General features: G+C 38.7%; 1 protein-coding gene across 1 annotated transcript in view; it reads right to left on the bottom strand.

Annotated features, from left to right (window-relative positions):
• TMEM117 (transmembrane protein 117) overlaps nucleotides 1-14,161 on the bottom strand; it is a 218,319-nt gene that overhangs the window by 110,316 nt on the left and 93,842 nt on the right. Inside the window, exon 3 of the mRNA XM_010574072.1 lies at nucleotides 10,148-10,247. Within this exon, the coding sequence (XP_010572374.1) occupies nucleotides 10,148-10,247 (100 nt within the window). The remainder of the gene's footprint in view (nucleotides 1-10,147; nucleotides 10,248-14,161) is intronic.

Here is a 14,161-nt window from a genome sequence, read left to right as displayed (position 1 = left end):
GGTGAATGAGAGGTATTCTCCAAAACTGAATTCCTGAATTCGTTTGAACAGCGTACTTTTAGCTGGATTTTTACCATGACCCTACACCCAGAACTATGGATGAACAGTGTGCATACAGATAACATGTATATGTTGTCTTTAACTCAGGCTAATTAGAAAACTAATGCTAAAAATGTATCTCTTCCTCTTTTCCAACACCCAGGAAACTAATGCAAAATTATTTCCATTTCTGAGGATAACTACAATCCTCTCTGCTTACTAACATTTCTGGCCTTCTATTAAGTCCTCTTTAGACCAAGTAAATCTTATTGGCCTAAGTGTTGTTTTTATATAAACAACTGGAGCTTCTAAAGAGTAAAAACAGGTTAATAACCAGCCACATGACTCTTCAAAACATTCAGTTCATATGTGAACTTATACTATTGCTACATGAGCACAGCAGTGCAAAAGAGCAGATACTTCTGAAGGGGCACACCGCTGTTCAGTACAGCTCCATCTACTTTCTCTTCGCCTGCAGGACACCAAAAATAGGTGTTGTTTAAATAACATCTAATCATCTGCAAACAGAAGATGAAACAGTTCTAGGAGAGGTAAGAATAAGCACAGAAAGTGAATGAACACAAGGCCCACACATCTTAAAGATCTCCAGTTACCAGAAAATCTCTTTTTACCCTCAGTTGTTTGTTTACTTGGACTATGGATGAGGCTGGGCAGTAAAGTGGCACATACAGAAACAGTGAGACTACCCAATTAACTACTGCATCGATTATGGGCACCTGTATATGGCATACAGCTCTATGAAAGAATAACGACAGCTCTTCGTGGTCATTTGGCCAATGCTAGGAGCAGAGACAATTTCCAGCTGGAATGTAACTTGAGCTGTAATTGAAATGTGCTCCGATGATAGAAAGAAGCTCCACAGCAATCTTGTAAACCCTTAGAAAAAGAAAAAAGAAAAAAAAAAAGTGGGGGAAATTTCCCACCTGTTTGGAAGAACTCCTAGAACTATTTTTGCTTGTCATAGAAGGCTATCAGTGGCTGCTTTGGAGAAACTCTAGGATAAATTTTAGGGCCCAACTTTTGGGGCTTCCAATTCATATTCTTGAGCTCTGAGGTACAGCTGGCTGTGGCCTTCTTCAGAAGAAAATCCTGAGGCTTTTACTGCTACATATACCAAGCACATGTTTTAAAGCCCAGAAAATGGTTATCAACAAAGACACCTGCTGTGGCGATGAGTTGAAGGAACTCACTGGCTGGGAAACAGACAGGGATGAAGTAACACCTCTGGCAATGCCTGGTCAGAATTCAAATGACAAGGTAACAGGGGAATACGAAAAAAGATCAAGCTTGAAAAGGCAGATAATTATAATCTAGAGGACATGAACAGATGGCTACGCCATCAATCAATGAATAAATAATAGTGCAATCTGACTTGATGGGATGATTGGATGAACTCAGATGACACCAGGCACACTCCACCTTATATAAGTAAGTACCAGCCATGAAGCACAGCAGGATGTGAGCACATTCATGCCCTACAAAACTGAAAATATAAAATTAGCAGGTCTCATATGACTGGATGTATGAGTAGCCATTGTGCCCATATATTTACATGTGGGTTATCAACTGCAGACAGAATCACTAGCTACAGAATGGCTCTGCAACTGGACTGGCCCTTAAGAAGAGGAAAGAAAAACAAAACAAGAAACACAGATGAACAAAAAGTGCAACTGGCATTGTGTCTGCTTCTCTGAATGGAAAGAAACATGTTGCCACCAATGATGTTACTAGTCACATTCCTGTGCAGTCCTGGCAAGTGAGTTTAGTAACATGTGTCATCCACTTTGCTCCTTCCACTTCATGCTTCATAGTTTAATTTCATTTCCACTACTGAAGTACAGCAGAGTTGTTAGCTATACAGTATTTCAGATGCCACTGCAAATTCAATTACAGTTTTATTTTGTCATTTGATATGTCAGTGGAATAGAAACAATCAAGAAGATTGACACTGATCATAACCTAAATTGTCATGCCAAATCCTTGACAGAGGCATGAATTAGAAAAGGTGTCAGTCATTCAAGACTCCTGACTCTCCAAACTACCTTGGAATGTGCATCAAAATGGTGGATTCTTCACTGCTTGCAGATAAAACAGTATACTATGCTTTGCTGAACAGAATTTCCTGGACAGAAGAATTACTTTCTAAGACTCACATAAATTTAAGAGTGAACATTTGTGTCTATTCTTTTAGTTAATAACTTACATACAAAATCACAGAAACTTTATCTTTTTTAATGATAATGTTACATTTTCCTTCAGCATATTTTTTATACTGGTGCCCTTCCCCGTACTAAAGAAAATTTCATTTTTTAGTCACATCAGTATTTTATTTTCTGTCTGTTTGCACTGCAAGAGTTTAATGCACCTGCTATTTTCAGCAACATGATAGTATTTGCAGCATCAAAGTTGCTTACTTTGTTTGAACACGCCCTAACAACACATTCACATTATGAGATGAAATACAGAGGTAAATCAACCTAGTTTCTGCACAGTGGCAATGAATCTTTCATTCCTCTAGAATGTCGACATAGATAGTTACGTCTCAGAGCAAATGAGGACAAGAATAATCTTCTCTCTTAATGGACACAAGGGAAGCACTTAAAAATCATTCAATAGCTTGTTCTCCTGTTCTACAAATAAATGCCCTTTTTCAGGATCACAATGGCAAGAGTCAGAAGTAAACATCTCCAAATACTGTTAAAACTCTTGCCAATAGCTTGCAAGTCATCAAAAATGTTTTAATGGCAATAAGTAAACATCTGTGCTTATTACAATAATGAATAAAGAAGACAGCAGACAGAGCATAATCTACAGGTACCAGGTATCCACCAGAAGATAACATCAAGCAAAGGGTTTATTAAAGTGTAATGCATGTGCTCATTACTTCACCTTACACTGTACAGTATATTAGACCATTATGCTTCAAATTTATAGCAAAAGACCACACCAGCATTTACAAGGTCAAAATGAAGAGCAAAGCAAGTGTACCTTTGGGGCAGTTGAACACTTCTATCCCAAACTACAGCAATTAAATTGTGTCCACTGCCTGTACAGCAGGGAGGGAAAAAAAGATGTTTCTCAGGAAGAAGGTCAAGAGGGGCCCAGATTCAAAGAATGACTTTAGCAGACACAGGTTCCTGTGTCCAAAACTATGATTCAAAAATTCCACTTAACTACGAAAATAACAAAAACTTGTTAAGATCCTCCCTGTTCAGCCTACGAGATCCACAGACCACGTAATTTTTCAGGAAAGAAAGGTTATGCATCGATGGTTGGTGTTCTCTGAAACATGTCATCCATACACATATTCAGAATATAGGTCTTACCATAGGCAGAGATGTTTCTGTCTTCAGGATTGTATTAACAGCCACGTTCAGGCTCTGTTGACCCTTCTGATATGTGCAAGAACATACAAACCAAAATATTCTCACCTTAATTTTTGTTCACCTGCAAAATGGAGCCCAGGCCATAAGACAAAGGGGTGTTGAAGGAAAAGGACAGAGAAAATTAATGAAAAGGAGGTAAAATGAACACATGAAGTTTAACTGTTAGGAAATAAGCTCACTGTCTTTCACTGATAAGGCACATGACGATGGCTCCATAGTGTTCCACACAATCATAGCTCCTGAGCTGGGACTTTTTGTCTTTCATGCAAATAGCACTTTCAGGGGCACCCAACGTTGTCTGAATACCTCTTTAATGGCAGCAGGAAACACTGAGGCTGTGAAAGGAGTGCTAAGTGGCTGGCTCTGTAAATATCAGGAATGGGGATATTTCAGAACAGGATTACTGAATGAGGTCAACAAAGCACAGGGATAAAGGAGATGTGGTTAAAATAGCCTAACCTGAATTTTCTAAAAGGCTTTTGAAAAATCCCTCATCAAAGGCTTCTATGGAAACCCAACAGTCAGAGCTTTAGGGAAGGTCTTTATGTTGATAAATAACTGGTTAAAAGACAGGAAACAGAAGGTAAGTAGGTTAGCCAGACAGCTCTTGCAATGGAGGGAGGTCATTAGCGGCATTCCACAGGGATTTGTGGAGGGGATGCAGTCGTTCATCATATTCCTAAGCAACCTGGTAAAATGGGTGAGCAGCGAGGTGAGAAGGCTTTATAATGATATTAAGTTATGCACAGTAATAGGGATGATGGCTTACTGACTGTGAAGAATTGAGAAAGGTCCTTACGGAAGTAAGTCCCCAGGCAATAAAATGGCAGATGAAATTCTTTGTAGATGAATGCAAAGTGATGCACGGGGGGCAAAACAGTTCTAGGATCATTTATGAAACGATTGACTCTCAGCTGACCATTATAGCTCAGGAGCAAGATTTTGAGGTTATGATAATATCGTATCATGAAAACATGCTCTTAGTGCCCCATATAGTCAACACCTCCCCCCCCAAATGTTAGGAACTATTAGGAAAGGAATAGAAAATAAGGGAACATCATTATATCACTGTAAAACTCATAGTTCATTCACACCTTGAGTACTGTGGACAGCTGTGATCTCCCTATGAAAAAGGACATAGCAAAACTGGAGAAATTGCAAAGAATGGCAATAAAGATAATCAAATACACAGAGAAACTTGTGTATGAGAAACAGCTTACTAGGCTAGAGATCATCAGTGTGAAGAAGGGATAAATTAGAATAACTGTGATATATGTCTACCAAATCACAAACATTAGGGAGAAAGCATACAGGGATGAAGTGTTTGCTGTCTCTTCAGTAAAGAACAAAAGGCATCAAATTAGGTTAGCAGGAAACAAGTTAAAACAAACAAAAGGAGATGATTCCTTATACAGTGACCTCGGGAACTTGTTGCCAGATAATTCTGTGGATGCTAGAAAAAGTACTTGGGCTCAGGGTGAGATTGGGCAAGACCAAGAGGGAAGAGACATCCATCAAGAGTTATTATATACACAAAACTGCATGCAGTTGGAGAGAGTATTAGAGGACATTACCATATATGATTGGCTTGTTCTTACTCTCCTGGTAGGCTTCTGCTTATAGTCACTGTTTGAGGCAGGATAGTAGGTTGGATGGATTTTTAGTCTGACCGGGTACGACTGTTATGTTCTTACAGATGTAGCCTGAGTTCTAACATGGTGCACATGACAGAAAGAAGTTCTGGTTTAGGAGTCTACAGATTTACTCTGTGCTTGCATGGCAGGAACCGGTCACTTAAACCTGTCAGCTACTGACGTTAATAGCATCAAGGACCATGTGGACAGGCTTGAGCCCTCTAGAGTGTTCTTTATGAACCAGCCACAGGTCCCACTACTAGCTACACTGTGACCAGCCATGTAAGACATGTTAGTCTCATAAGATGGGAAAATACAGAAGCCTCCTTCACCAGAGGATGAAGATAAAAAATGCCTAATAGAGAAATGTTTATGAAAAGAACAGAACAAAATCTGTTTCTTTCACAACTAGCAAAGCTAGGACACATAATGGTGTGAGATTTGTCCTCTGGAATTATAAGACCGAAAACCTGGTCCATTTGGCCAGGTAAGTACATTTCCTGGAGCTTTTTTGGCTAGCACTGAAAATCTCAGAGAACAGAAAATCCTGCTCGCAGAAGAACAGATAAGCTTTATCAAGGGGAGCAGCATTCCACAAGTTATATGTCATGATGTGGAGGCATGATCACCTAGTGATGTGACTCTTTTGCCTGAGAAACTTCACAGAAGCCCAGGCAACTTGTGTATATGGGGGTCATTATCCAGTTTCACTAATAAAGAAAGGTAGGTGTGGATTCATCACTCAGTAATAACCTTTTGAAATCCCAATACTACTAATTCCTCTGCTAAGATAATGAAAGACAGAAACGGTCCTGGGAGTCTTCATGGTCCCAAGCAAGGGAAGAGTCAAACTGAAATCAAGCAAAGGTGTCAGAAAGAACAGCCAGAAATTGTGGCAATGATTCAGCTTACACTCTAAAACGTTGTGCCAAGTACTGTGCTAAAGCACAGTGCTGAGAGAAGTCTTGGCTTCGCCTTGTTAAAAAGAACATGCTGGTTCAGATTTGGTAAATACTAGTTTGATAAATAATAAGCTAAACCATCCCTTGAGTTTATCCTTGTTTCTGATGATGTGAGTCAGCAGAGTCTCTGCTGCTCAGTAACCTCTCAACCGTTCTCAGTTCCCTCTAGCAATTAACAAGGGAAAAGAGAATCTCAATTAAATTACCTTTCAGAAGGAAGGTAAATGGGAACAGAATCCCTTGTCAAGAGGATCAGCCCCTGATACATTCATAGAGATTAGCGCCAGCCTCTGGCTGAAGTTGACTGCTTTGGCTTCTGATAATCCTAGCAAGCAAGGTCTGAGGAAGATGTAACAAACTTCTACTGCTTAGAATCTTTTGCACGTATGTAGGGCCTGTAGGCAGGGATGTGCCTTCAGTGTAAACACCAACAGCAGTTGGTAAGTAAATCTCTCAATGTGGTATGAGTGTCATTCATAGCACAAGGCCAATACGTAGCCTTTGGAGAGCCCAAAAAGCCATCATCCAGAGTGGAGAACAACAGTTTTGACAGTCTAAAAGCCAACAGTGCCCGGAAAGGAGGAAAGCAGGCTGTTCCACGTCACCAGGAGGCTGGAAAGAAGAGAGGAGGCTCTGGTTGTACTCCGCCTTCTGTGTCAATGTTCGGTGCCACGCACTCCCGTAGGTATACTCTGAGTATGCCATGCTCAGGACCGTGTCCCTCACAAAAACACACCTGCAGCAGGTTGCTCATTTTTACAGAGAGGGTCAGGAGGCCACCCAACTCTAATCATCAGAGATTCTGCCCTGGAATCAGTTCCTTCCTCAGCCTGCTCACACTCTCCCAGAAAGTGGCCATAATTGCTAGTTTATAGGTTTGTCTGGGTGGAATCCAACCTTTTTTTCAAAGCTAGCCTACTATGCCAAATCCTGTGGTGTCTGCCTCAAAAGCACTCTCCATGAGAACAGAATGCACATTTTATGAGAGCAGGAGAGCATGTCAAAGCAGGTGCAGCATATACTTCCCTGGCTTCAAAGAGGAAAAAGCGCAGAGAGATGGTTAGTGTATTGAACCCATTCCCCTCTTCACAGACTTATTTAGAACATCTAACACTACAGACTTCAGCAAAAATGATTACTAGTAGCAGAAGTTCCTGTCCAGAGGTACAAAGGAGAAGCTCCTATGCACCCACAGCATGGCCCCATTCTCATTACACACAATGGAAAGAATATTGCTGATTTTATTAGGAATTGAGTCAGACCCTGTCAACAAGCTAGCCAGTGAGCTAGGAGGTATTGAGGGCGAAGGCTCACTTCTGCCTTTTAAATCTGAACCAAACAGGAATCCAAAACATATTTTCCCATTTCAATCACTTCCCTGATTTAATAAGCCTCTCCTTGCTGTACTAGGGCAATATTATTGTTTATTGATTACTCATTTTTAAAATGGAATCCCATCTGTTCTGCTTTACTCCTGCCTATTTGCAAAGTCTCCAATTAAATAAGGAATAAGATCTTAATTCCAGTATGGTTCAAATACACTGAAATGAAGGCTACAGCTGCTTTTTCATCTACTCCTTTGTAGTCTAAGGATGGGTGGCTTCTTTACAGAAACTGCTTAAATATTAGAAAATATTAGCACTGCTGTGAATGGGAAGATGTGCAAAGGTTCCTTTACAGGTCTGATTTTTCTTTCCTGTTTCCAAACAGGATTGGAGAACTTCATAAAATATAATAATCCCACAGGAGACTCATATCACTTTGATATCAATTCCATGCTGGGCTTGACATGCAGAAAGTCAAGCAAATTCAAATATTATAAAGAACATGATAATTTCTGTTCATATAGAATAAGACTGCTAAAGTTAGGCTGTATGGGAGGTTTGCAGCAATGTACATGCACACACACCAATGTACGTGTCCACTCTCTGTTACTAATACCTCTCTACCTGCATTGTAGCTTTTTTTGATGTTCCTAGGCTTAGCTGCCCTTACACACTGTAATTTCCATTGAATGATTCATACGCTTTGCCTAGAGATTTGCATTGCAGAAGCAATCTCACTATTCTCTTTTGTTCTGAAGATTTAAACACCAATCACCACACCTCTTAATTCTCCTAATCAAATCAAAGCATGTCCTAAAACACATTGACCCTCCAATTCCATGCCCTCTGCTCTTCCTGAAAGCTAACAGAACCAGGCTGGTTTGCATAGAGCCTCCCCTTTCCAAACTGCCTCTGCAGTTTCTCCCAGTCTCTCTCCCATTCTTTAGTGGTAACTCCATCCACCACTGGAACCTGCTGTGGCACAACCCAGTTGTGCCTCTATTGCTGAAAAGACCTGAGAGGGTTTCGAGTACACAGAAAAGGATCAGGATTCTCAAGCTTCTTGAATCCATCCATTTCCATGCTTTATATAGTGCTGCATATAACAGTTTTATTCAAGGAAAAAAGAAAAGAGGGACTGAAAAAATTGAACGTTATCTAATGTAGTGCAATTTGTATGTAATCTATCACTGGAGCTTGAAGTCACATATGTATGAAGAACATGACCCTTCTCAGTTCAGCTTAGCTTATACATCATCTTTCCTTCCATAGTGGGATAAACCTGTGGAAGTCCATAAAAAAAAGGGTCAAGCTAAAGGTATTCAGAAGTAGCCATGAATTTTATCACAGATTCACAAGAAATCCGCCTTAATTGTCAACATCAGTCAATGCACCAATTCTGCAACGTCCTTACTGTAATGTATGTACAGATGATTTGCTCTGTACATGCTTTTCATGGCCACCACTTCACAGAGCATAATTTGTCTTGGACAAACCACTGACACATACTGAACAATATGCTGAAAAAATCCTTGATGCTTTTTTTTTCTTCTGTCTGTTGTACAGTATGTTCCAAATACGTGGAGGATAGAAGACAGATTGACAGAAACTCGGATGACCCTTCTAAGACTATTCCTACAGTTTTATAGACTATAGTCTTATCATCTTACAGTCCTTCCTGCTTGAAACTATTCCTACAGCGTCCTAAAATTTATCCACCTTGGCTTGTTTCTTTGCTTACATCAGATATTACTGCAGTCACTAACTACATACAGTGCTAAGATCTTTTCCATCCATGTTTATGTCATATGTGATAAACATTCACCATCAGGCAATGTTCTCTGTGTTAACAAATTCCTCTAAAATTATGTTGATTCTTTTGAGTAAACAAAGAGAGGTATCAACGAATCATTAGGAAAAAAAATCTAGATTAATTAAAACCAATTCTGCAAGCTTAAAAATCACGGACTTCTTTCCCCAATTTAAATGAATGTCACAGCCATAACTGTTAAAATTCTTACCTACGCTCATCATAAAAACCTAATCTTACTAAAAAAAAAAAAGAAAAAAAAAAGGAATTCAGCTTTTATCACTTTGTGTATAAGAAATGCTTTTCCTGAACAATAAAAACATGTGCAAATGCTTCCTTTTGTTCCCAGTTAGCTCTCATTTTCTGATTCTCTTTCACTAAGCTGATCTTTGGGTTGCCCATATTTCAGGGGAGAACCTTTGTAACAATTACAATCCAAGCTAAAACTTTATTCTTCTAAATCCTAAATCAGAGACAAACTTAATCTGAGAGTTTCACATCAAATGGGCTACTTTCAAATTCCGGGATGTAACTGGCTTCTGTTCTTTCTCTCCTCTCCATCACTGTGCCACATATTTCAGTAAATTTTTCTTCTTTTTTAATTGTTTTCTTTAGACTTGTTTATCTCTAGTCATTACTCCCTGTTTCACCAGATAGCAAGTCTTGATGTTATTCCATAGCAAAGAAGGGCCACCGCGCTGTCCTCACAGAAGTCAATGGCAAAATTCCCAGTCACGACAGAAGAAATGAAATATTGCTCTGATACATTTTAACTGAAACTTTTCTGGACTCCCAGCTAATTAAATACCCTGCCATTACGCTACTTCGCCTTTGTTGACTTTCTACTTGTCTGGGTTGAAATACTTGAACTCTTCAAGAAATTTAGTTGTCTCTGTTCTCCTCTCCTCTTTTCCCTTGAAACCAACAAACATATTCCTTCTCTTTTAAAATATAATATTACATTTCTTACCATCCATGCTGTGACAAAATCTCCCATCCAAGTCCCAACTGCAGCTACCTTCATAAAATTTTCATTCCTGATGCCCATGAAGTCTGTTATAATGTATGCACTGTGGAAACAAGAACACAGACTGTAAGCTATACACATTTGCTTAATGCAGTTACAAAGAACTTGCTTTAGTGACAAAATTTATCATTAGCTGTGAAAGATTTCCCATTTCTTTCACAATCACTCTTTCTGCTACATCTGAGTCTTGACACAGAACTGAACAAGGATGGGTCAATTCCAATTAGAAACAGAAATGTGAATCTGATTTTACAGCCCATGTCCTTTTGAAGGTGCTAAGATAATGATAGGCAAAGGCTTTAGGATTATGTAAGGCTTCTGGAAATATAAACTGTTTTACACCTTTTACCTCTTCCTTTGTACAAATGGAATCAGTGACTTTGCAAAATCTTTATGAAGAAAAATGAAAATCTTTAAGTTCTCTTTAAAAAGATAATTGAGCCACTTGACTTTTCACTCTACCAGCTATATAACCACATTTTTTTAACAAAAGAGTGCAAACGAGTTTTGCAGAATTTCAGTCAGATGTCACTGTTTCTTGATTTATATAATGTATTTTCATAGATATATTTTACTAAATCCAAAAGAAGCATTCCCATTCTGCTTAAATAATGCAACAGATAGGGTTTAAAACCTCATGCAATAATTTGACCTCTACTTTCAACTTCATCAAGATGCTATAAGGACAATTAAGAAGGTAAAGTTACTTGTGTGGGATTAAAACCTTTGTGAAAAAATCATAGCTTTTAATATAATCATACCCTTTGCTAAAAGACTTTGATAGTGTTTGAGAAGACTTTCCTCAAGAGCTAACACATTGGATAATGATAGCAATTATATTTTAACTTCCCAAGTGAAATCTTTGTTTTCAAGATACCTGTAAACATCGCTTATATAATGTTATGCCTATTTAAGGGTGCGCACAAGGGACCTAGTTGCTTGTAACAACTTCCTTGAACATTGCGTTATCCATTATTCAAATCTTACCATTAACATACACCAAATGTTGTAATGTCTAGGAGCTAACGGACCATATCCCTGCAACTGGATCAGTGCAAGCTGATCCCACTTTCTGGGGAAGCCCTATTAAAATCTAAATATTTTATCAGGATAGAGGGTCTTGCTAGCACAAATCCATGCACAGCACTGTATCACTTCTTAGATACAAGTTAGTATGTTCTAGAGTTGAAATACTGATGTCATTGAATAGTTTCATGACATATGTAAAATGGGATACCCTAAAGGCTCTTTTCATTATACACGTCATGAGCTTTTGGCTAATATGTCACTTACAAAAATACCACACCTTTTTTTTCATCTGTTGAACAGCATATAAATGCTGGCTCAGATTTTCTGCTGGAATTATAAAAAAAAATACCCACATTTTTTTCCAAGTTATTTTTAATTATGTTCCTTGTAGTTAATAAGATCATCAACATTCTAAATTCACCATGTTGTAAATAAGCATGTAACAACACAAGAACAGCTACGCTGGGTCAGCCTAAAGTCTCCTTATTCCAACGCCCTGTCTCCAAGAGAGGGCAACAGCAGATACCTAGGGAAGACTGTGAGAGTAGGCAAGCACGCACACCCCCCCCATATATTCTCCCAGCCTCTTTATAACTGGGAAACATTTGGAATTCCTTTTTTTCCTGCATCTTGGGTATGCCATTCTTGTAGCATCCATGAAGGTGAAAAATTGTCAAGGCTGCACTCCTTAAGAAGGTGTCTCATTAACAAAGAAGGCACAACAATAAATGTCAGGTGTAAGGACTGGCCCCCAAAAGCAAACCGTGTCTTTATCTTTTTCATCAGTGTGAAACACATACGAAACCCCCACAGTTCTCACCTTTTTTATTCCCATTTCTCATATGCATTATACATTCTCATATGCATTATACATGATTACAGGTGTACGGAAACTGAATGAACACTTGCACAACGCTCCTGAAAAAGGGGCCACTTGGGTAACCCCTATAGCCCCGTTGCATATAGTGGGCCTGCCACAGCCACGCACGGCAGGCTGATGGACACAAGACGGGTTATCCAAAAAGGCTGAGAGGTCACTGATCACTGAATATAGGCATTAACAAGTAGAAGAGGTATCAAACCAGACATAAGCTATTTTTTTAATGGAAATTGAAGTTCTCCATGTAGTCACTTGTTTTTCCAAATGTTAAAAGTACCTGAAGGCTTATAATAAGGTTGGATGAGGTGGGTATGATACTTAAATACACAGAAAGGCCTTATAAGCACCAGATCATTCTAACAGTCCTGTTTGTAATTTGAAACATGAGCATTTGCAACATGAAGGAATCCAAGAAGCCTAGTATAAATTGTGCATTGTAGTCTATAAGTAATTAATGCCTAAATTAAATATGCAAATTGACAGACCTTCAGTTAGAGTTAAAATAGCATGTTATTATAAAGAAACTCTTAAGAACATAATCTGTGCATATTGTAAGTGCATTTACTGATTAAAATACAGGTACAACTTTTTATGGAACAGGGAAAATATTTTTAGCACTGTCATTATCTTATTAGAAATAGTAATGAAATACACTGCATTTTATTAACTATTGTATTAACTATTAGCATTACATCCTGTGTCTCTTATGTGCTCTGCAGTATTATTTTCATTTCAAAACACAAAGAGAAACTGACTTTGTAAAAATATGGATTTTTGCCTGCTAAAAATGAAAAAATGCTCCATTTTTAATTTTCAGGTTTTAGTTTAAATATAAATGAGAGTAGTTGACATTTTTGAAAAAGCCATGCTTGCCTGATGATGTCACCAGGATATATAATTTAACAATGCCAAAAGTAAAATCAATTCTATTGTGGAAAAATCCCCACTTTTTCCTAGCTTTAGCTAGTGATTAGAGGAGTTTTCAATAATTGGTTACTCTGCCTCCTGGCTAGGAGCCATGCCTGCACCTTGCAGGAGGGCTAATAGCTGTTGCGTTCCAGTTAACTGTCATGGTCAGCCCAGATTTTCTATAGCTTGTCAAAAGGCTTCTGTTTACTATGCCATACTTGTATTCTGTAGCAAGGTACATTCATATTGCATGAATGGCACAATCTAAGAAAACACTGAGTGGAAAAACACAGCAGTTAAAGCTCGTAACAGAGTAAAAAGCTCTTCAGAAACGGACAGGATAAGTGTAAATAATTAAAGGCTGAGGAGCCAATACTCGTGAATGTTATAGATAAAGGACAAGTTTGTGATTGGGATTTGGGACAAACCCACTATTAACCTCTGACAGTTAAACTGGAAGCTGCAAAGTCAGGGAAATTGCTCTTTGCAGGCCAAAGCCTATGGAAGGTAGACCCCAATTTTGACAGAGTAAGACAAAACAGAGGAACCAAAAGACAAAAGAGACCTGAGACACATAGTTCTAAAACAGAGCCCAAAAAACCCTGTCACAAGGTGCTGCCAATATCCATGTTGTTGCAAAAGGTAAGTTAATAACACTGAGTCAGTAAAAAGATTTATGAGCTGAATGTATTTGATCACTTTTCTGGAGTTGGCAGCAGAGCGTGCACAGAGCAGACAAAGAGGGAAACAACAGTACTAGCCCAGAGAAATTGTTCAAAGGAAGATATCGGAGCATTTTTTCAAAGAAGGATGACACTTTAGCAGCTGCCAAAATGACAAGCAATCTGAAAGCAAATGGAACGTTTTTATTTTTAAGTTGGATAACAAGGTACAAGCCACCATGGTGCTATCAACATTATTCCAGGCACTGGAATAAAAGTCATGGCTGAAACTCAGCGCTGAGATGGTGTTTTCTTGACCATCACAGCAATCTAAAACTGGGATATAGCTTGAATTTAGACACTTAAATTTAAGACTAAGTCAGGGATCCAAATGCTCAATGGAGCCTAGTCAGAACAGTAAAAGCAGATTAGAGCACGATTTGTCCTTACACTAATGTAGACATGCTGGGTGAAGGA

This window comes from Haliaeetus leucocephalus, unplaced genomic scaffold (genome assembly GCF_000737465.1).
Source record: "Haliaeetus leucocephalus isolate CR32 unplaced genomic scaffold, Haliaeetus_leucocephalus-4.0 Scaffold406, whole genome shotgun sequence".
Classification (NCBI taxonomy): domain Eukaryota; kingdom Metazoa; phylum Chordata; class Aves; order Accipitriformes; family Accipitridae; genus Haliaeetus; species Haliaeetus leucocephalus.
The sequence above is the reverse complement of the archived record's forward strand: the minus strand, read 5'-3'. Positions and strand labels throughout refer to the sequence as shown.